A 23,807-nucleotide genomic window follows, 5' to 3' on the forward strand; every position below is an offset into this window, starting at 1 on the left:
TTCTTTGTCTGCGTGTTTATTGGACTATGTCTAGCAAATGAACGTACCCTTGATCCATTCCCCTTGTTTCGTTCAAAATTACACACTGGCAACACTAGCGCGCAACGGAATCACACCGGGAGAAAGTGATCACATTTCGCGACTCGCACTGATCTAGCATCTTGCCCCTTGGTCATGGAGATTGCAGAACGTCAGGGGCGTACCCTAGTCAGAAATATTTTTCGGAGCGAGGGGGGACGGGGGAACGGGTGGGTCCTACCCCCCTTATGTATGTTCGAGCGTGTTTGTTCGCGTTCACTTCGTCTTTAAAGCGCAAATATCACGCGACCACGCGAGGAAAAAAAAAAAAAAGGAAACGATGGCGGCGGCAGATGCTGGCTTGCGTTTGTTGCGACATGGACGATGAATGGATGCGGGCAAGTAAGGATTCAAGGAAGAAGACAAGGGAGGATTCAATGAAGGTGCAAGGAAGGTGAAAGGGCTGTCAACTTGATGTCTCTTAAAATACGAAACACAATAAAATACCAATATCAATTTAAAAAAAATCGTGCTTCTTCGACCCGCATCGCTCTTAAAGAGGCCTAAGAACCCCGGAAATTTTAAGGTGCTACAACAATCCAATGCTATTACTAATGGCTTGGAAATGCTGATTGAACACCAGGTGAGAGTTGCTTGGTCTAGGTTTGACAATGTTTATTGATAGTGAATGATGATGATGTGTAAAGAATGAACAAACACTGAGGCATAAGGAATTGTTAAGCTTCCTGCAAAATTTGTGCGAGGGGAAAAAGAAGGCCAGACAATGTGTCAAACACTGACAGCTGCAACATTCAATAAGTCTGTTTGTCACTATGACATACATAAGCTTTTTAACTTTTGTTAAAGTGTGCCAGGAAATCCCTTCAACAGATGCAACATAGCAGGAATGGAGTCGCACATGCTTAGCCTGCTATCTAGCTGATGTTTTTTGAGGCCTGCTGATTGAAGACGTGAATATGTGGCTTTTGGATTCCTCAAAACCCTTCCATGACGACTTTCTTTTTCTTTAACGACAACCTTGGCTGTCGGGATTTCTGTGGTTCCTGTGTCACTGACACCTGCGTCAAGCCCGTCAAGTCATTTTCATCAAACAAAGGCTGGCTTGGGTCGTAATATTCAGGCTCGGTGTTCTGTAATGGCAGATCTGTTGAGGGATCGACAGCCCTGGATGTCGGTGTCGAAACTGGGCCCTCGCCATGAAGTATGTCCTGCCAGGTCTCCCCCTGAAGTTCTTGCTGCTGCTGCTGCTGCTGCTGCTGTTCACCTGTCCAGTCCTGTGAGAAGTCCATTATGGAAGCGTGCGTGTCTTCATTCATTTCACTGGTGCTTAGTGGACATCTAGCCTGTAATAAGCAAAAAGGGCACAGTTGCCACTGACATCTGGTGACCATGACTCATGAACTTGTCAAGCAAAGAGGAACACAAAAGCATAGAGTTGATAAATTATGAACGTAATAAACTACTACTCTGTTTCATAACACAGAAAAGTGACACTCAACTGTTTCTGTCCAGTGTTCAAGGTAGCGTCGTGCAGTTCGATCCCAAGTACCAAGATGGACTGCCTCCAATGAGTTTATAGTGCCATCCAGATTGTTGTCATCTTGCAAGAAATCTGTGCTGTCTGCTGTTAGGGCTTGCTTCCACTCTTTTGAGGGCAGTGTTTTGTTCTGTAATATGTATTATAATGAAATGTATAAAAAACAACAATACTTAGGACACAGTGAAACAAGAATTTCAACACAAATAAATCCGGTATTAAAATCGTGTTTATAAGCCTTAAAAATGGTTTTTTGGTCACAAGTTACAACACTGTGGACTCAAATTACTCGGAACATAAAGAAACTGATGCGCTGCTGACAATGATGCTATTTCAGCAGAGCTTTTGGGCCAAAAGCCGACCAGGTGAGTCAGCGTGCCCTTTTGAATGATTAAAAACTCACATGCGTAGGCACATAGTTCTCCGTGTTTTATTTTATGTATGTATAGAGCCGACATGTTTCAACAAAGGAGCAGATATTTGACAATCCACGACTGTGCTCACTGCTATTGTTCATTTTGGTTTGCTTGGTTTTACTGGGCACAATTTTGCCCAATGCACTATATTCCTTTGTTTCCTGTAGCCTGTCTTGCTGTATATTTCTCGCCATCATCACAATGTGACAATATATTAGATAGATTTTTATTGCGACAGCAATTATATGGACAGTCTTGGCTGGTTTTTGCTGTCGTCGTTGTGCACCGTATATGTATAAGTAGGTATATATATATAAAAGCCTCAAAGAAAAATAATTCGGAAAAATGCTTCCGAAGCGCGGAATCGAACCAGCCACTTCTCGCTCTGCAGCGTGTGGCGCTAACTAAAGTCCCTAGATTTTCCCCTGTTCTCTCTTAAGTACCGACAACCATTGAAGCGCCGCCGCCGAATCTCATTGGCTAACGCTCGTTTTCGGTAGCCATGTTCTTCCTAACGCTTTTTCAACACCTGGTAAAATGCGTCCCCCGCTCACTACTGACGGGGGGTTGGCGGGAGAAGAAAGGCGTGTCGCGTTAGCATATTGTCCGCTGAAAGATGCGTGACTAATGTACTTAGACGCACATGGCTTTGTAAATCTTCCAAGTTAGGAAGAAAATGGCGGCAGACGCCAGCTGCGTGTGAGAGAGGGCCGGGAAAGGAGGCAGTTGTCGGTACTTAAGTAAAAAGGAAAAATTTAGGGACTTTAGCGCTAACCACTACGCCACAAAGCGTAGATCCTTCAGGTAGCTAACAGCGAGCGTTATATACACACCCTTTACCGCTGGCAGGACTCGGAGACAGCAGGCGCTTATAAGTGTTTCTTCATTACCAGCGAGATGGCGCGAGGAGTGCAACGGGCGCATTTAAAAGTCATCGGCCAGCTTGCTCGCTTCTTCTAATATTTGCGCAGGGAGAACCCTGCCAAGCTTCCGCTGTCTGCTCGCGCGGTAGTTGCTGCCGGGGGGGGGGGGGGGGCAGCTTTTTCTGCAGCGTAGCAGCGCGTCCATCACGGGCCGCTTTTCTTGCTATTGAAATCATTGCTTCGCCCTTGCGGCGAAACTGTGACTTTTTTTAAACATCTTTAGACTATGCAAACATGGTCCTGAAACAAATGTCTGCAGTAAAAGGTCGCACTAAATCTCTCACCTCATTCATGGCTTGAATGATCATATTCTGCAGGTTGGCAAGCTTTACCCTGTTGTGTTGTGTCAGTGGATCATCATCGTCTGAAGTGACTCCTTGATACATCCACAAAACCCGATGACACAGCCATGAAAGTAAACAAAAAGAGCTGTTCAGCCAAAAGGCAATGATGATATTTCAGAGGACTGCTTAAATACTTTAGCCACTATGATCATAATCATTTGGACAGCAAGCGTGGCTAAATTAACCCAAACCCTAGTCAGCTTGATTTTATCCCAGTTCAATAGCTTCTCCTCTTGCAAGGTCCTGGATAAAATAAGCACATCCCTATGTGTAGTGCCTTGCATTGTTGTAATCATAAAGCTAGCATATTTACCATAATTCGAGCTTGCATTGGACGATGTCCATGCTTTCTTTGGACAATGATAAACTTGAGTCACATGTGGACACAAGGCTGCAGATGTTTTTTTTGTCGGAAAAAACGAATGCCAAGAAAACCCAACTTTCTTTCTGAAATAAAAGGAGCCATACTATATTGTGAGCTGTGCAAAGGGCACAGTGAAAGTCCACCTGAGGCACCTGACATTTTATCTCAGTTCAGTGATCCAGAGGCTACTGTTTATTAAATTTTCTTTTTTGCTCTCTTCACAAGGAAAAGGGAACAAAAAATGTTGCAAGTGAGTCAATACGAAGACAAGGCTGAGAAAAATGGTTTGAGATACAGTTTTCAATACAGAGAAGTCTATGTTTTACCTCGATACTGAATGAAATGATTAACAAGCAGTGGATGCTTCTCTGGTCCGTCCTCGTTAACAGAGTCTGTAGCAATGACGAGGTCAGTCCACCACTTTACTTTCTGCTCTATTTCTGGAACTGGCAGCAGCTTGCAGCCAGCACTGAAGTTCCAGTCACCCATACACAAGGGCTTATCGCCATCCCACACGAAGTCCTGCAAACCAAGACAGACAACGACCATCAGATGTTTGACTGAAGCAGCTGCACACTTGGTCGTTTCTTTGTGGCCTTTGTGAGCCAGCCCAAGTTTTGTGACTGTAAGCAAGCGGCTGCACTTTTATTCTCGTGAAGCCAGAGTCAAGAAGGCTTGAGTACGGTAATGACTACTTATGTAAAGTTGTGTGCATGCCTGCAGATGATTACCTGACAACTGCTGCAAGTCCCTACATGTCTACGCTGTAAATGCATGGAACAAAATGATGCTCCATGAAGTTAACATGTTGATTGTTAGTACTTTTTAATAGGGGTGTGCGAATAGTGAAATTTCATCTCGAATCGAATAGTGCGGAATAGTGGCCAAAAATATCGAATCGAATATCGAATACAAAAAGATTTTATTGAAAACTGAAAGAAAGAACAAAGAAATGAAATCTGCTCATGTCCTCGAGCACGCAACGCGGTGAGTGACTGCTACCGAAAGACTATAAATTTTACGACAACGGTAATGTTTTGCTTCATCGTCATGAGTGCTCCGGGCCCGAAAAATCATCGAACGGCCGTCCACAGCAGCGTTTGAACTATGCACAGGAATGATGGGAGCTACTGAATGAGTAGTGTGGTGCGGCAGTGGGGAACGCACAACGTGAACAAACTTTCACATGTGAAGCCAATCACCGAGTGTTCCGTGGGCCAAATTGGGGACGTTTTATGGCGCTTGATATGCGAACGAACTATGCAAGAGGTCCATGCCTTTGTTTCGGAAGCGAAGTTGTGGAGGGCTTGACAGTTTTCTCATGAGTTTCTCTTTTTTTTTAAGTGCGGAAATGACATAATCTCCTTTAAAATAAGCATACACTCGCTTTTGAACCAGGATATCAGTGAAAGTTTTAATGAGAGGCCTACTGTAACAACGTTATTGTTAGTTTTAGCCATCCCACCCTAACCAAGTTGCAGCATTGGCCTTTGTCGCATTTTAGAAATTCGTGCTGTCGAATTATTCGAAACTTCAAATACTAGCTATTCGAAAGCCAAATTGAATTATTCGATTAGGTATTATTCGATTCGAATTCGAAACTCGAATATTCACACATCCCTACTTTATAATTCAGATGTACAATTGGTTGCAAATTAATGCTAGAATAGCAATAAATGGGATGTGATAAATCGAAAAGATATCATTACAATACAACTTGCCACCTGTTCGGAGCTGTAGACAAGAACTCTACATGATGAATTCAGCGCTGTAAGAACTCAGCTATAACATCTGTCCTATCTCCACTTTCTTGGCTTATCTGTACCCTGCATTAATCCCAGTCCGGGAATGTTGGCGAGTGCCACATCTGGCCACTGTAGAACATATAGAACATCCTTTAAACTGCAGACTTCACATGGTGTGTGATGTTAGAAGCAAGCAATTGGTCAATAAACCAACATATATCTAGTAATCATTAGAGCTGTGCGAATAGCAAAATTCTGGGTGCAAAGCGAATTTGAATAATAAAGATTGAGTGCGAATCGAATCGAATAATTTTCAAATAATTTTCGAATATTTCTCAAACATTTTTCGAATACTTCGAAGTGAAATTACAGAAAAAAGTTGCAGAGAATCCCCAAGTATGTTCTTATGTGATAGCAACATGAAAGTGTTTCTTTTTGCTAGGTTAATGAAGCACTGGCACAGGGTAGTGTTTCATAGTTGTCTTATCAAGAATGAGGCAATGTAGAGGCCAAATTGTATATATGTACATGATTTGGTGCAACCAAAGTGTTGCTGACAACACTTTACACATGATAGGCAAAGATGCCATTTCCTCAGCCTCTCCTCCTCTTTCAACTTCTGTGGAAGCCCAACTGATGTGGCGGACAAGGGTGTGCTCCCTTCAAGTCCGGAGTTCCAAATCTTCCTCGTAGACGTCGATATTTAAGAACATCTGAAATTTTGGATGCTAAAAAGCTTCGGCGTCCGATTTTTCGGACTTCCTGCCCAAATTTCAGGTCCAAAACAGCATTAATTGAGCCCCCACTTCTGCCGCATCTTTCATCTCCATGTTGGAACCAGCGTTTTCTTGAGTTAATCCATTTGCGACCATAGCGGAGCTTGAAAGGCAGCTTTGCCGCAATACGGGGGTGTGATGAGGTGAAACATATTGAAAATCTATGGACCACTTCCAATCGGACGTTGACTGTGTCTTGGCAAAGTTCGACCGTAACGGAGCTTGAAAGGCAGCTTTGCCGCAATACGGAAGTGTAATGAGGTGAAGCATAATGAAAATCTGTAGGCGTCATTATCAATCGGACGTTGACTGCGTCTTGGCTAAGTTCGACCGTAACGGAGCTTGAAAGGCAGCTTTGCTGCAATACGAAAGTGTAATGAGGTGAAGCATATTAAAAATTTCTAGGGGCCACTTTCAATCTGACGTTGACTGCGTCTTGGCCAAGTTCGACCGTAACGGCGCTTGAAAGGCAGCTTTGCCGCAATACGAGAGTGTAATGAGGTGAAGCATATTGAAAATCTCTAGGGGTCATTTTCAATCCGACGTTGACTGTACTTGTTTTTAGGAAGTTCGAATAGTTCGAATAGTAAAATTCCAGTGCGAATCGAATCGAACAGCAAACGCTATTCGAAAAATATTCGAAATTTCGAATATTCGCACACCCCTAGTAATCATGGCTGACAAAGTCAAGAAGCTCGCTAAGCTACGATTGAGAAGAAAACACGGGGCTTAATGTTACATTGTGATTGAACAGCAGTGCACCCCCACACAGACAAAGAAGAGAAGGACCACAAATACACAGCGCTGCGCACTTGTGGTCCTTCTTTTCTTTGCCTTTGTGTGGGTGCGCTGCCATTCAATAATGCAGTACAACCAACTAGCCCAAGTTTCAGTCTTGTTAATGTTACATACCTAGCAATTATATGAAGCCAGAAAAACAGTGCACATTAAGCCAAAGTCAAACCCACTGAGTAATACAGAACTGTTGGGACACATTATGTGTAGTAAAAAACTTGGAGGATGCTTGAGCTTTGCCTTCAAAGTAGAATGTGATAATGTAATTGGGCCCCGTGCGCATCACCTTCAGCCATGATGCAAGGAAAGGAACATTTGTGCGCATAACATTGGCCATTTCAAACTATCCTAGAATGCCTACTGGATGTACAGTTGCGAAGAGCCCACTGCATCATATTTCTTCCTTTTGCAAATTGGTGAAGTGTGCACTATGCGTCCATAAAGTGCCACGTGCACCTGCACAGCTGCACACTTTGTAACGGTGGGCAGCTTTAAACCAACCACTCGCTGCCCAATTCACATGTTTTGACGCCTGGTGTGATGCTACGATTCTGCCATGCAATGTTACATGCGTTAAGGAGAGTCCTCTCACTCCAAGATATTCTTATAGCGTTTTTTTTTACAAAGCAGTTTCAAGAAATGGTGCTGCCACGCAGAAGACTTCAGTTCGATTCTCACCCAGACCAAACATTTTTATCTATTTTCATCTATATCTCAAATTTTTCCTCACGAACAAGGCAGATTTTTCGCTCACAACCAACGATGCCACCGACACCAACCCTGGAATTTCTGCAAAACGAGCTCTTTAACTCTATCACGTTAATACATACTTCAAAAACCATATTAGGCAATAGTGAAGCTCACTTGCCTGATGGAAGATGTCTCCGTATGACGTCAGTTGCAGTGCTGAGAAAGCACCGCTCCCACAGTCGGCCATGCAGCCTCCTATGAGTGGGGCCCTCAAACGCCTAAGCACATGCTCATCTATGGAACACCCCTGATGCTCCAGGTGCTTTGCAAAATCACTCGGCCGAGACAAGTGCCACGGGGGCACTAAGGAAATCGGCTGAACGGACAGAGAGTCCTGACGAATGTGAAAGACGGCAACCTGCCGTGACCTCTGTGAGCCCAGTGTGACGTAGAGATCACGATGGCTTCCATCCTCTAGGTCTTGGAAAGGAGTGAGCTCTAAAAATGTTGGCGAATGCTGTAAGCAGTGGTTCCAAGTAAGAATCTGCAAGAACACAATGGCATGCAATAAAAGCACCTACAGTTAACAAAACGAACGAGAACTGTTCGAGGGGCTTGTTTCTTTGTTAGATACAGCCTAATGGATACAACAGACAATTAATCCAAGGAAAGCATAGAGGACATTATTTGTTGTTTTTAACTGCACTCTAATAATTGTGACATACATTAAAATGAATTAAAGTGGATGAGAAAAACACATTTGCCGTCGGCTGCTAAACACCTTCGTCAGTTGTCACCTCATGCAAAGGTCATGCGTTACACGACACACTCTGGCAAAAAGATTGTTCTATGCTTGCAGCCATGGCTACGAGTGGCGTTGGCTAACACTCCCAGGTCTTATGCAACCAGAAATACCCAACAAAGTGAATGGAGGAACGCCTGCTATCATACTCAATTGATAGAGCATCGGACTAGGCTTGTGCGAATAGTAAATTTTAGGTTCGAAGCGAATAATGATTTTGGTCGAATAATTTCGAGTCGAATTCGAATAGTATATATCACATATTATAAAGAAAAGTGAGCATATTTGTCATGACCCAACCAACCTGCACAACATTCTTTTTTTTAAATTGTAACAAGGCATGTGCAAATGTCATTCTTTTTGGTTCAAAGGAAATGGAAGCAACTTTTAATAGTAGCAGGATTCGGCTTTCGGTAAAATGCAAATGATGTTACGTTTTAAAATTTACTATACTTGGAGCATATAAGCCGGTATAACAAGTCTCTAAACTTAAAAAATGATGAATCGATGTGAGGGAATATGTTCATTTAACCTTAAAGTGGGGCTTCGCGGCAGTGCGGATTTTTCCTGCAAAGGTGTATTCACTGTACAGCACCCCTCCACTACAGTGAAACTACCTTTACAGGAGGTTACAAACGAACAGCGCGGATTTTCCTTGGAAAGGTGCATTCACGGTATAGCACCCCTTCACTGCAGTGAAACCACCTTTACAGGGGGGTTATTAGCGGACTAATATACACCTATTCGTTCATTTCGAATACTTCGAAATTTTCAATAATTTAAATTCGACTCGAAGCGAATTCGAATACTGTATTATTCGTTCGAATATTCGAAGTGCTCGAATATTCGCACAAGCCTACATCGGACACATAATTTAAAGGTTGTGGTTTCAGACCTGACTCCCCGACAGCAAAGGTGTTTTTTCCATGTATTTTTACTTCATTTCAATGTATGTCATAATGGTACACTGAAACCCCGGTGATACGATCACAGCTCGTACGAATTTCGGGGTGATACGAATTTTTTGCTGGTCCCGGCCAAGGCCCATTGACCTGCAATGTAATGAAGTACGGTTGTTGCGAACAGATTTTCACCCAGTGACGTTTGATACGAACGTATGCTACCGCCCAGGTACCAAGAGATCCTGTCCGCGTGGTTGCGAAAGACGTGCCAAGCACGTGCGAGCGCGGGAACGTAAGCTTGGGAGCCGCACGGCAAAATCGTCAGAATCACGCTGTAAGAAAAACTATTTTCTTACGGTCAGAATAAACCTTCAGAGACGCATCACGGCCTCCGAGATTGGCGCGCGAATCTTTGAGGCTATTTGCCTCCGTGAGCCTTCGCGTTTAGATTACAGCTGTAATTTAGCATGGCGCTAATGTCCTCTAGGACATTAGCGCCATGCTTTTTTTCCCTAACGTGTAGACGCGGCCTGCGGTCGTTGTACTGTGTCCACACGTGCCTGCCTCGTGCATCAGACATCCTATGAAAGGTGGACGAGGACCGAAAGAAGGCGAGGACGGTCTCGGCAAACGAGTCAGGCCTCACAACCTAAACATGCACGACCGTTGAGGTCGCACTTGTGCGAGCACGGCCATTATTCTCCCAAAAAACATCCCCAACACATCCGCGATAACAAAATCGTAACACAGGGCCGTGGTTCTGTAATTTTGTGGCCTTGATCCATCGCGTCAAAGCGCTTCTTTTGTTACTTTTGCTGCAGTACTCCGGTGTCATGCAAAAAAGCCTACTAAAATTTTGAAGGGGCTACTGCTGTCGCGGGTCACTACGCACCTAGTTGATAAATAAACTCACGCGTACGGGCCGTATATTACGGTATCATTGCCGACATCTAAAAACTTCACTGACAATCATTCAGGATTCTTCCTGAGGTTGCTGCGGCCCTGAAAAACTATAAATGAAAATGTACGCCAGGTTTCTTTTGTCGCATGCTAATTTTCCATGCTTTCTGGTGATACGAATTTCGGACGATACGAATATTTTTGGTGGTCCCGTGAAATTCGTATCACCGAGGTTTCACTGTACTACACTTGAAAACAACAAATGGTGTCCCCTGCACTTTCCTTGGCTTAACTGTCTGTTGGATTCATTAGGTTACAATCAACAAAACAATTTAGAAGCATGCCTTCAGGGTAGAGGCCCTAAACCAACCCTTTGGTTTGATAAAAAACATGTTATGTGGATAGAAGATGGAGCTCCAAACACATCAACCAATTTCTGTACACATGCGTGGCATGTAAAGCTCACAAGCAGAGTGCAAAGTTGACCTCTTTTCAATTATTCGATGGCCTGTCGCTATTCGTTGATGTCAATGACAAGATTCTCAGGGAGTTGCCATTGGCTGACAGTTGATATAAAAGCGGCAGGATGCTTCAGAAGGTGCAGTTCTTTCTACTGTTATGATTCGGTAAACTACAGTTGGGTACAACTTCAGAAAGCTGTGGCATTTCCACTTCAAGAGTGGATGCACAACAGCCTGTACCAATGTGCCCACACTCTACACACTGACGTCACGAGCCAAATGGTCGGTGATCCTGCTGGTGGAGAATATGGCCAAGAACATAAGTGCGACTATTTCTTCAATTGTCGAGGCAATCAGCTGCCGCGCTTCAGTCATCTGTGCGGAGCCTCTCCTGCATTCTTAAGTTGTACCCAACTATTAGCCCCGGGAACAAACACTGGCGTCGCTGCAATCGTGGCGATGTGACGTCACGGCAGGTCTGCTTTGGCCTTTTTCTATGCTCGCCGTGTTCCCGCTCTTCTATGATACAATGGTCGTTACTTCTCAATCCGCAATGCAAACCTCGCAAGGTAGAAGGTGTAAGCTTTCATTAAATTACACGTTTCGCCGCATGTTCTAAGAAATCGGGGTGAAGAAAATAGTTCTGCTAAATGGTTCTAATTCAGGTACTGCTGGGCTTACACTCCACAGTTGAAACATGTGTCCTAAAGTTACCAATTAGTGTTACAAATTTGAAGGCCTATTGTTCGTTTCAAAGCATTTTCGAAGCTTCGTAGAAAGTTGGCTAAAAGCCCAATTAAGAAAGATCACAAAATGTTTAACATCTTGATTTCAGAGTCTAAAGGCACAACTTAATGACCCATGTTACACACAAAATAAGCATCACTGTAAGCCGCATTTACCTTCAAGTTAAAAAAAAATAATGGAAAGCGCCAGCTAAACTTACTGGCTGTCGAGTGTGACGCTCATCCCATACTGACAACATCTTTGAGCTTGCTAGGTACAACTGATGGCAGTTGAGAGGGTTTGGCTTGAATAACATGAATTCATCTTTCAGAAAGGCTTCATGCTGTATAGTGCAAAATGTGTGCTTGCGAGAACCCTGAAAAAAAAAAAAATGTGGGCATTAGAGACATGAAACAAGGATTATTGGTGAATTCAGGAAGTGTGCCCATAAGTATCTTTTTTCAGGAATGTATCTCCGTAAACCATATGTCCGTTACTCACATATGTATAGATATTTTTAGGATTTTTCAGAGCAATTGGTAAACACTACATACCCATACCACGAAAAGCAGAAGAAATAACCTTTCGGAATGGTAGGTATGAAATCACATTCTCTTTGAAATAATGAATGTAGAGATCTAACGTTCTACACAGGAAAGAATTGAAAGGGGGGAGGTAACAAAGGTAACAATAAGAACAATTTCAGGTTACCTTGCTATACATCCTTGTTTCTAACTGACTAATTAGAAGAGAACCAAAGGACCAGACCCAACAATTCGTGACTTGAATCTCACACAAACATGACATTACATTTCTAGCTTTGTAAGGAAGATCAGTGGTATTACAGCAAAATACGTATACACAGTGCCTGAACTCAACTTATAGTACAGGTAACTCAGTGACTGTCACTGTGTACAGAAATAGCTACTATTATCAGCACTGAAAATACTAATGCAAATAATTTAAGATGGTCACTATGAACAAAGACTGCACCACTGTCACAAAATCTTGAAGAAACAATTTAAATATGAGATCCTAAGAAAAAGCAATGAGTGATGCCTGTCCCCGTTTCACAAAAGGAAGAGAAAAAAAAAGAAAGAAAGTGACAAACCACATATTTTCACTATAATATACACACTTTTTCAAGTGAATGGCTGCATAGCAACTCCTGCGATATAAGCACAGCAGGTGTGAGCACAGTTTGCAATTACGAGATGAAAAAAAAAGACACGACTCTTGTTATGAAGCCACGTGAAAGAGAAAAGCCACAGTATATGCAGCCAACAACTTCTTTTAATTGGAACCATGACCAATGCTGCCATTAGTTGGGCAAATGCACAAAGGGAAAAAAAGGATCTTTGAATTAGAAGGGTCAGAATAAAAAGACTCTCCAGCCACGTTTAGTCTTTAGTTTCTTAATTTTAAAAAACTGACCCTATGTTTCGAGACCCGTTCGGTCTTTCCTTCAAGGGGTGACTGTCTGGCAGGCTCCGAAGCTAGCGCTTTTTAGTGGTTGTCTCCCTCTCCATCGTCATTCTCCCCGCCGCTCTTGTTAATGGGCTGTTAATACACGCTCGGCAGTGTCCCTGTTGACCGGTTAATGTTTCCAGGTGTCGTTTGAATATGACAAGATTCTAAGAATTGTCTTTTGGTGTGGCTACCTTCCATTTAGATGACCCAGGCAGCGTCGAAGTTGATGCGATGGTCCATATTCTTGCTGTGTTCTGCGAGAGTGTTTTGTGCTGCATTGAAGCGATGTACGTCGTTTCGGTGTTGACTTATCCTTTCCGGAAAGTTTTTCGTCTCGCCGATGTAAGTGACGCGGCAATCAGTACAGGGAACTTCATAGACTAGCCCAGGTAATCTTTCTTTTGGCCGCGGAAAGAGTCGCCCAAGTGTTGATGTGGGTTTCTGTGCCACCTAGATAGTCTCCTTCCCCAACACTCTCGACAGTTGCTCACCGATTCCTTGGATGTACGAGACCGCAATGCGGCAGGGTTGTTTGGGGGAGGCTTCATTGTTGCCGCCAGTCTTTGCAGAAACGGGTACAAGGGGGGAATTCCTCCGGTCACCACGTCGTTGGCATACTCGGCAGATGAAGCTCCTCATGTACCCATTGTTCAAGAGGTAGGTAGTGACTGCTTCTTATTTTGTTCACTTTTCTTTGGAGCTGCAGATGGCTTTTGCACGGGTCAAGAGCATCGTGACAACCGATGCTTTGTGGGCGGTGGGGTGGTTGGAGTTGAACTGTAGATATCGGCCGGTGTGCATTGGTTTTTTTCGGTAAACCGAAAAGCTCAAACGTCCTACCACCCCCCTTTGACTGCCAGGTCACTTACATCGGCAAAACCAAAAACTTTCCGGAAAGAATACGACAACACCGAAACGACGTACAGGGCTTCAATGCAGCACGAAACACTCTCACAGAACACAGCGAGAAGATGGACCATCACATCAACATTGACGACGCCCGGGTCATGTTTACCTTTAAACGAATATATGAATATTTGATCGCATATAGCCCCTGTAATGGTGGTTTCACTTCAACGTGGGAGTGCTATGCCGTGAAACCACCCATCCAGGAGAAATCCACACTGCCGCAAAGCCGCAGTTCAAGGTTAAGTGTACATATTATGTACTTACACCACAATTATTTTTCAAGTTGAAAACTGTGTTATACGAGCTTATACGCACGAAGTATAGTAAATTTTAAAGCTTAATGTATTGTACCCCTTATAACTTTCACCCTACTGCTATTCAACCCTTGCTGCTATTCAAAGTTGCTTCAACTTTACTTCGAACCAAAAAGATGACATTCACACCTGCCTCGTTCCAATTCTTAAAAATATTGTGCTAGTGGGGCCATGGCAAAAATGCTCATTTTTCTTTATGATATGTATATGTATTATTCAAACTATTCAATTCAAAATTATTCGACCCAAATCACTATTCGCTTCGAACCACAAATTTATTATTCGCCCATCCCTACTGCTCAAGCATTGCAATGACTAAAATTCATTGCCTAGTGAAAGGTGGTGTGAAATTTTCTATAGATAAATTACATATACACAGATTTTCTTCCCACAATAGCAAAACAAAAGCTGTACCGGTCGTCTCGCATCAAGGCTATACAGTCCAGAGCGGTCCATGTAGCAGATGTGTCGAGGATGGCTGCCAAAGCTAGTGCACCACCACTGATTGCTGGATGGACGTTCGTGAGACACGGAAGCTCTCCACGAGGGTTCACTGCAATGTATAGTTTATTGGTTTTTCCCTTGCCACTCAACTTGTTGCACTGCTGAAGTTTGTTAGACAACAAGGTTGCGTCTAACATGAGTACCTTCCTGATATTCAATATAGTACCTGTTTGTTTAAGTGTATACTGTTAAACCCTGATATAACAAAGTCGGTAAAATCAACACTTTACTTTGTTATATCAAAAGATCGTTAAATTGAAATCGAACCTTCTAATCAAAGTATAGTCACCGAAGGCTTCTTTCTGCATGGGAAATGGCGGAAGAATGTTTGAATAATACGGCAGCACAAGAAACTAATTTCAATAACATTGAAAAAGAGAAAAAAACAAACAATTTTTCGGAAGCTGAGATCTGGCGACCATCACTTGATGCTGCGCCGGCTGTATAAGACCCCATGACTGAAAAAGCAATGGCAATTGCCAGAATGTGATGTAAGATTTTGAATTTTTCAAACAAGGTACTAGTACTAGCATAAACTTACGTTCGATCACACTGCTGCAGAAGCATGTTTCCATCCTCTGTAATGGCCACAAGTTCTCCAAAGATATGCTTGCTGCAGTAAGAGGGGAAAAAAAAGAAAGCAGAGATGTTGGCATCTGGGCATAATAACAGTAAAATTTTTCAGCATATTGTTATGATAACGACAGCAAGAAAAAAAGACTAAGGGAAGTGCAGCCTGACATAACATACCTTCGGGTAAGTTGCTGCCTATCGTATAGAGGCATCATGTGGTGGCAGATACAGGTATGTGCAAATATCTAGAACTTAATAAAAATTAATTAATTAAAATTTATAAAAAGACTGCACATAGAAACACCCATTCATGTGGAGGCTTACTGCTTGCTCCAATTGTGCACAGTTCAGCTAACCAAGCCAGGAACTTCACTATACAAATTCAATGTCTGTTCTGGAGGAAAGATTAATATTTGATAATCTTTGCCAAAAGCTAGAGTGAAGAGGGGTACAGGGAGCAGGCATCTCCTTCTCTAAGTCAACCCAGCCATACATGCTCCATGCACAGACGGACATAGTGGTTGGGTGCATAGGCAGCCGGTACCAAGGCTAGTCAAGCTGTGATGGCTGGCTGGAAGGTTTCGGAGACATGTTGAAGCAAGAAGCAATGCAACACTTTATTTCCATTTGTAGAAGTGAAAAATACTGTTTAAAACAAAAGTTTAGCAGCTTACAGAGTTTGAATTTGTGCTAGTTTTTTCACAATCACATATATACAACTTTGCTGGGAATAGCTGTGTGGTTTCAATTATCCATCAATTTGAATTGAGAGATTTCAAATTACTGAGATATTGAAGCACTGTAAATTAACTTTGTTTGCCTGCATTCAACGTGCAAGTTTACAAGAATGACAGAGCTGTGACATTGAATTGATCACAGTGTCACAGCTCGACCAGAAATGACACCGCACTTTTAAAGAATTGCTGCCGATTGTGGCTCACATGCAGTGAACGCTTCTGCTGAATAGTGGCGCTGCGACTGACTCTCTTGAATCAAGGTGAAGCATTCAGTGGAGGAATTTTCTAGTACACAGGGGTGAACCATGAAGAGAACCATTGCAAGCATCTTCAAGCTTTAGCATTTGTCATGTAAAGGCCTGATACAGCATAACACAAGTTGACTGCAGCCGTTGGAAAGAGTGGATTAGGAAATTGTTAGTTAAAAAATCACAGTCCCTCTGTATATGCCTTTCAATAAGCAAATCAGGTCATCTGAATGCATATCTAAATAGAAAATTTAATTATTCAGAGGCACCATGCCAACAAGTGGCACTTATGACAGGGGAGTTAAAGTGCCAAAGAAAGAGGATTCACAAGATCATTTCTGTGCCTCCTATTTGTCTTGCATTATCACAGCACTCCAGTTCCCCAAAAAATGTTGCAGTACACTTGAACTTTGCCTGAAGAGTAGAACGTGACCGCGTAATCGGGCCCCGTTCGCATTGCCTTTTGAATTGGTAGCCTCGCTTCACTTCTCAGTGGACACAATAACCGTGCCGCCAGGAAAAGAATGTCTATACCCGTAACACTAGCCATTTCAAATGATCCTGCAATGCTTACTGCAAGTACAGTTTCAAGGTGCCTATTACACCATAATTTTTCCTTTTGTGAATCAGAGAAGTACCCAGTACGCGTCCGTAAGGCAACACGTGAACCTACGCAGCTGCTCACTTTGTTGATGCTTTTGCTGAGGATGATGATTAAATCTGTCTGAGCGCTTTGTAATGGGCGAGCTTTTAAACCCCTAACTCATGCAATTCACATGTCTTCAGGCGTGGCACGATTCTACGCTTCTGCCCCGCAACATTACATGTGCTAAGGATACTCATCGCATTACATGACATTCGTATAGGTTTTTTTTTTTGGAAAAAGTTGCAAGCAATGGCCTGGCTTTGTGGTAGAACATCTGCTTGCCATGCAGAAGGCCTGGGTTCGATTCCCACTCGAGCCAAAGTTTTTTATTATTCATTTATTTGCATCCATCTCTAAGTTTCACTCACGGACAACACTGTTTTTTCACTCACAACCAACGATGCCGGCACCAACACCAGACTGTGAAACGAGCTCCGTAACGCTATCACGTTAATACTAAAAAATGTCATTCAACCCACATCTCAATTCTAATGGCACCTATACATATGCCTACACCCTCAAGCAATAAAGCAATACTTTAACACCTCTGCACTATGTCACTTAAAAGTTCTTACGTGTGGTAGAGCCAGGAAATGTTTCTACTCCTAAGGGTAGACGTTTGGCCTTTTGGTAACACACAGTAATAAACATTTAGCACAAAATCAACGCAAGGATGAGAAAGGATGGATACACAGCGCACATGTTCAATACATCCTTTTTCGTCCTTGTGCTTCTTCTGCTCTAAATGTTCATTTCTATTCCTAAATTAATATTTTATTAATTTCCTCTAATATGCTACCCCTGCCACTTCACAATGAGATACTGGAAGAGTATCCACTGCAAAATGTAGGTAACCACGGAATTGTTGTTAAGCGCTAGGTAGCATGTATGGACCTGGCTGCAGAGCTCACATATCTAAGGGGGTAGAGTGCAAGAATGCTTGTGTACTTAGATTAACATGTGTGCTAAAGAAACCCTGGAGCTCAAAATTAATTCAAAGTGTCCCACTGTGGCATGCCTCATAATTAGGTCATCATTCCAGTATCAAACCAGACAGCCTTTCACTATTGCAAAGATACGCAGAGTATCAAGAGAGAGTTCCTTCATAAACTGATTACGTGCAGCCCACGTGGATTTAAAGGTCAATTTAGGGCTAACAAATCCACGTATTCATTTCCACCATCTTCAGTGCATGTCACCTGGCGTAATTTCGATTTGAACACTTACATCAGTCAGCATTATCTTTAAGCGGATGGAGTCGTAATGACATGATGTGATTAAATCGAGCAATTGCACAGAAGAGTAATTAAAGTAAGGGTGTTGATGTCACGTTTCAATCAATGAGCATCGTACATTGTAGCTGTTGCAATGCACCATCTATGGTGTTCCATTATTAACGCGATGGTGTTGAAAAACTCACTTCGCAGAAATTCCGGTGTCGGTGTTGGCGGCAGCGTCATTGCTTGTGGGCAAAAAATCAGCATTGTCCATGAGCAAAAATTTGAGATCGATGCAAATAAACAAAATAATAAAAATCTTGGGTTCAAGTGAGAATCGAAGCCAGGCCTCCTGCATGGCAAGCAGCTGTTCTACCACAGAGCCACGCCAGTGCTTGAAACGCCTTTGTTAAAAAATTCTATAAGAATGTCATGTAGTGGAAGGAGTCTCCATAACTCATGTTATTTGTGTGGAAGAAGTGTAGAATCACACCAGGCATCAAAACATGTGAAGTGCGCAACAAGTGACTGGTTTTAAAGCTGCCCACCCATTACAAAGTGTGCAGCTGGGCAGGTGCGCGTGCAACCTTATGGACGCATGTGGGTACTTTGCCAATTTGCAAAAGGAAGAATTATAGAGTAGTGGGCACTTTGCAACTGTACTTGCAGTCGGCATTCTAGAATAGTTTTGAATGGTCAATATTACGGGCAAAAACGTTCCTTTCCTTGCGGCACGGTTGCAGGGGATGTGCACGGGGCTCGTTTACGCTATCATGTTGTACTCTTGAAGGTGAAGCCAAAGTGTGCTCAAAGTTTTTTCATTGTATTTGGAAGAAAAAGAAAGAAAACAAAAAGCAGTATAAATATATCATATATCATGAATGCCATGATGCTTAGTGAATGAGTATAAGGAGCCATGCAGGACAGCCCACATGCGGAGTGGGCACAAGGAAAGGTCTCTGTGGTCACTGAGCAGCCATAGAAGCTATGGACTCACCTTGGTGTTGTACAACAAACACTGCCATCATACACGAATTCCGAGAGCACCATTGGGTCCTTGTTCAGTGTGCCGAACAGACGAATGTACTGACAACTGTTTCTTAATCGCACACAGCATGCGGTCTCTGGAAAAAAGGAACACGGGTGAGAAACCTAAAAAATACCGTATTTTCTCGCATATAACCCGCACCAAAAATTGAAAAAAAAAATCGCCTGAAAAGTGGGGGTGCGGGTTATCTGCTAATCATCCAGAAGCAGAGGTCAGCTTCACGGCAATGCATGGCCTGCCATGCAGTCCGCATCCCCATCGGCATTGTCTGGTGCAAAGCCAATAAAAGCCAAAACAGGCCATAGACAGATCCCCTCCGTAGAGTGTTTATTGACGTTTCGAGGCCACCGCACTGACGCAGTGAAAGCGCACCTCGCTGACCACCGCACCGACCTCGTGATCATACCCGGTGGCATGACTTCCATGCTACAGCCACTGGCCGTGTGCCTCAATAAGCCGTTGAAGGCGCACGTGAAGCGGCTGTATGCCGAGTGGATGGCCGACGGCCTTTATGCCCTCACACCGACGGGGCGCGTGCGGAGGCCAGACATTGTGCTGCTGTGCCAGTGGATTGTGGATGCGTGGGGGGCGATTCCGGCCGACATGGTGCGCAAGAGTTTCAAAAAGTGCGCCATCAGCAATTGCTTGGATGGCACCGAAGACGATTGCGTCTTCGAGAGCGGCGACGAAGCCTCGGATGGCAGCAGCGACAGCGGCGAGCCGGGCGATGATTGAAGGAACGGGAATCGGCGCCGTCAACGTTGCGGCGATCGCTCGAAATAAAGTTCTTTTGTAAACGAGATTGTGACTGTGCAGTTGTGACTTCCAAAACAGTTTTTTTTAAGCTAAGCATGCGGGTTATACGCGAGGATTTTTTTTCTTTTTTCAGGGAGTTCAAAGTTAGGGGTGCGGGTTATATGCGAGGGCGGGTTATATGCGAGAAAATACGGCAATGCTTACAATAACAGCGCTGAGCTAGTTGGTATGTATTCATATTAAGCTGTGTTCAGGTGTTAGCCAGCGTTTGTGGTGTCTCGACTTCTCTTGTGTCCGTGTTTGTCTTTTAACATGGCTAAGAAAAAGATGGAGACAAGGACTTCCACTAGCTACTTGCTCGCAAAAGACAGTCGACTCACATGCAAGCCTCAAGTGTCTGGAAAATCAACACACAGATAGAATCATGAACTATCCCGAATTTAGCGGAACAGTCTAAACTTTTTAGCTAAGGCCTTGAGTCTCAACTTGACCCAATAAGGATGGCCGAATGTTCAGGGTTCTTGTATGCTTTGACATACAAAAAACAATGCGCAGATTGCAAACATAAGGAAACAATACCAGAAATGTTACCACATCAAAAGTAGCACTGCCTGCAGCGAAGACTGTTACTCAACTGCAAAAAATTGTGAGCAGCGTATGCTGTAGACAACTTGCTGTCTTATGCCCCCCCAGTGGCTCCTAACTTCTACTGTCTAATAAACACGCACATGCACCACGTATGCACAGCTTTTCCAGATTGAATGGCAAGTGATTCCACGGACATGACCTCATGTGTTACCATAAATGAGTGAATAATGCGAAAGTATGAAAACTGGGCACTAGCACTAGCTCGCAATGTTGACATTGAGTGAGCGCGAGATGAAACGAAGAGAGAAGTGCTTGACTTAGCCAGCTCAAAACTTCCACTATGTTTAAAGGTGACACTCCTCCATTTCCCAGTCAGAGAGTGGTCTGCTGGTAAAAGACATGTTGTGGCCACAGCATATCGCAACAGGCTGCAGTAGATCAATAACGTTCTCGTAAACTAAGAGAGTTCACTCTTGTTTACATCACAATGAAGTCAATGTTTACACACCAAAAATAAACAAAAAATGAAAATGAACCCATGACATTTTGACAAAGTAGTGCGGGAACTTCAAGGCTGCATTGCCAGCCTTCTTTCATCTTAGCATCGTTTCTGGCTTATCAGGCTTCACTGAAAGGTTGCCCTTACTTTTGTTATTGTGAAAGGATAGTTCACTAATTTAACTCAGATAATTCTTCTCTTTAGTGCCTATTTAACCTCACTGATAGATGTTTACACCAGAACATAACAACAGGCAGCAACAGATAATCAGAATGTAATAACTGAAAACTGCTATCACAGTCGCCAGCTTATGTGCTACTTGGAAAGCTTTAATGCATGCCACTTCTAGGTATCTGTAAACAAGAGAGGGCAACAGGGTTGCCTAGATACATTTACCTTTTTGAACGTACTGTAGGCTCACTTGAAAAATTGTGCCATTAGCTCATCTGATGTGTCCAGCACCAAGCTTGATTGCTTTTGCAGGAATGCTTCTTTTGAGTGCAAAGGAGCTGGCTTGTATTCAGATATGGCTGAAAAAGTGGTATTAAAGAAATGAGAAGTGAATAATTCCCAAGGATGGCAGCACCTGCTCACTAATAAAAATTTAGACTGTCTGCATCCACAAAAAAACATTATCTACTCCATATGCAAGTTGTTAAAGACAGAGTGCTTAGTAACACTTTGTAAAACTACAATTTATTTTTCCCACTTTGTGCTATTACGGCTCACAAAGTTTGATCGGTTAAAATAGCAGCAAATTATCTAGAATTTGTATGTGAAAATGTAATTTGAGGCACTCAAAGCTTGCATTCAATTAAGAATCAATATGGTACAAACATCTTGCATTGCAACTTCTACTGATGCTTGCAGATGGTTGCTAAATAAGAAACCTTGCATAACTGATATGCACAGGAAATTGTAGTTGGCAATGTCTGTGAGGGCGACAAATTCAAATGTTAGCCGAGACTGAGCCGTCACCAGGACACTGACAAGTGGCTTACACGCTCTTACATCATTAGAACTGCCTGCTGACCCTTGAAATGTTTTCTTAGAAGCTATAAATTTTAGTATAGTAATGGCTTAACTGGCCTTGTCACACCAGCATGGTTATATCATAAGGAGAAGCTACCTGTTCTGAAATCATTTGTGTGAGTTTGCCTCTAGGCAGCATTTGCAAACCATTTCAGCACGGTCGATGATTTTGATATGCTCTGTTGTTTTGATGAGACCAAGAGTGATACCATTCAAGTTGATTTGCCCATTTCTTTTTGTATGAAAGGAGATTAAGCTTAAATCTGCCTGGAATGCAGCTATAACAGAACATACCTAGCTCGTTTAGCTCGTCCCCACACGGGTATGCCAGCAGGATAGAGCCATCTGATAAAGAATGAGGAATTGTGGCAAGGCAGCCTCCAGTGAAATCCCAGTTGCACTCCTTTATGGAAGAAAACAGACAGAAATGTATTTAGACCTTGGTGGGTGAAATGAAGTTGTAAGTGTGTACTTCCATGATAGTCCAAGAGCGCTAATACCACAGACTGTGAATTCAAAAGCAATGTGTGGGACCAGGCTAGTTGGCATTGCATGATAAAATATACAGTGCAAAAGCGGATAAAGGACAGAAAGGAACAAAACGCCTGTGTCCATTATTTCTTTCTGTCCTCTGTGCGCTTTTGTGTTGTGCACTTTGTCATTGTGAATCTAAAGCTTACAGAAGACCTGCCACGGTGGTCTAGTGGCTATGGTGCTCGACTGCTGACCCAAAGGTGGCGGGATCGAATCCCAGCCGCAGTTTCGATGGAGGCAAAAATGCTTGAGGCCTGCTGCATGTTAAAGAACCCCAGGTGTTTGAAATTTCCCGAGTCCACCCCTACGGCGCCCTTTATTATCATATCGTGGTTTTTGGACGTTAAACCCTAGCAATTATTAAAGCTTACAGGTGAATTTTTAACTCACCTGAAATGGCAAATTACAAAAATAAAAAAAAAGCGTTATGGGTACCACTGAATTCAGGTTTCTTGATGATGCGCTGTCCAAATCGCATGCCCACTTAAAAAAAAAATGTTTAACCGGTTTCGCTTGTAGAGCTTACCCTGTAGCAAAACGATTCAGGTTGTATTTGCATTAACTCTAGCAGGCTCCGATGAATGTTCGTGTTTCTTAGTCCTGTGCCAGGTTTTTTTGACATTAGGGCTTCTTGAATTCCTTGAACAGCGCTTGCAAATGGACCCTAAAGAGAAATGCCGAAGATGTCAATTGTGAAGCAGCCATTTAGCGTTATTTTAATGCGTTAGCGAAGGAAAAGCGAGAGCCTTACTTTGCGCTTGATGTAACCGCGGTAAATGCCTATCGTTGACTCGAAGGCACGTATTCGTCGATTTAGATCAAGCTGATATTGTAAGCACGGCTCCACTGTACTTGAAACTGCAAGAAAAAAAAGTGAAAACATACGCGATTGCATACCTGGTTATAACTTCAAAAAACGCTGATACGAGAGAACCCACCCCTGTTCGGAGCTGATAGAGGCAGCGTCAAATACTGCGCGGACAGCTTGTTCCGTCGAGAATCATGGCACTTCAAAGTCAAGAAATTCGAAAGTCCGTCGTCATCCGTTTTGACATCCACACCAGCACCCCCAAAGTCTGGTTGATATTTGCATCGACACTGAAATCAACCAGTTCGGCTAAAGCGTGTTCTGCAGCGTTGGGCCACACGGGCAGCAGCTTCGGCAGCGAATCCATTGTCACCTGGGCAGGAATCGGCCTTTCTTGGTTTTACAGCCCGCTCATAAATCTCTATGACGCGAGTGAGTAATTAAACCACTCGCTGGGCATCCCTCATTCGTTAGCGTAACGCGTAACATCGATCAAAACACAGC

General features: G+C 43.2%; 1 protein-coding gene across 1 annotated transcript; it reads right to left on the reverse strand.

Moving 5' to 3' along the window:
• Positions 1-973: 973 nt before the first annotated feature.
• On the reverse strand, positions 974-23,807 carry LOC119388016 (uncharacterized). The gene is made up of 14 exons (XM_049413786.1): positions 23,434-23,807; positions 23,247-23,353; positions 23,022-23,159; positions 22,256-22,364; positions 21,326-21,459; positions 19,036-19,162; positions 15,159-15,230; positions 14,528-14,666; positions 11,641-11,796; positions 7,808-8,173; positions 3,950-4,145; positions 3,200-3,291; positions 1,539-1,706; positions 974-1,382 (listed from the first exon to the last, which is right to left on the reverse strand). Exons 6-14 carry the CDS (start codon positions 19,086-19,088, stop codon positions 1,014-1,016), a joined length of 1,611 nt encoding a protein of 536 aa, XP_049269743.1. The 5' UTR covers positions 19,089-19,162; positions 21,326-21,459; positions 22,256-22,364; positions 23,022-23,159; positions 23,247-23,353; positions 23,434-23,807; the 3' UTR covers positions 974-1,013.

Source organism: Rhipicephalus sanguineus, chromosome 3, assembly GCF_013339695.2.
Source record: "Rhipicephalus sanguineus isolate Rsan-2018 chromosome 3, BIME_Rsan_1.4, whole genome shotgun sequence".
Taxonomy (NCBI): domain Eukaryota; kingdom Metazoa; phylum Arthropoda; class Arachnida; order Ixodida; family Ixodidae; genus Rhipicephalus; species Rhipicephalus sanguineus.

Excerpts from the sequence above, each read along its gene's own strand:
- LOC119388016 (XM_049413786.1), bottom strand. The coding sequence starts at position 19,088 with ATGGTGCTCTCGGAATTCGTGTATGATGGCAGTGTTTGTTGTACAACA. Across the intron at positions 15,231-19,035 it reads GTTTGTTGTACAACACCAAG|CAAGCATATCTTTGGAGAAC; the intron begins GTGAGTCCATAG and ends CTCTTACTGCAG. Across the intron at positions 14,667-15,158 it reads CTGCAGCAGTGTGATCGAAC|TGAACCCTCGTGGAGAGCTT; the intron begins GTAAGTTTATGC and ends TATACATTGCAG.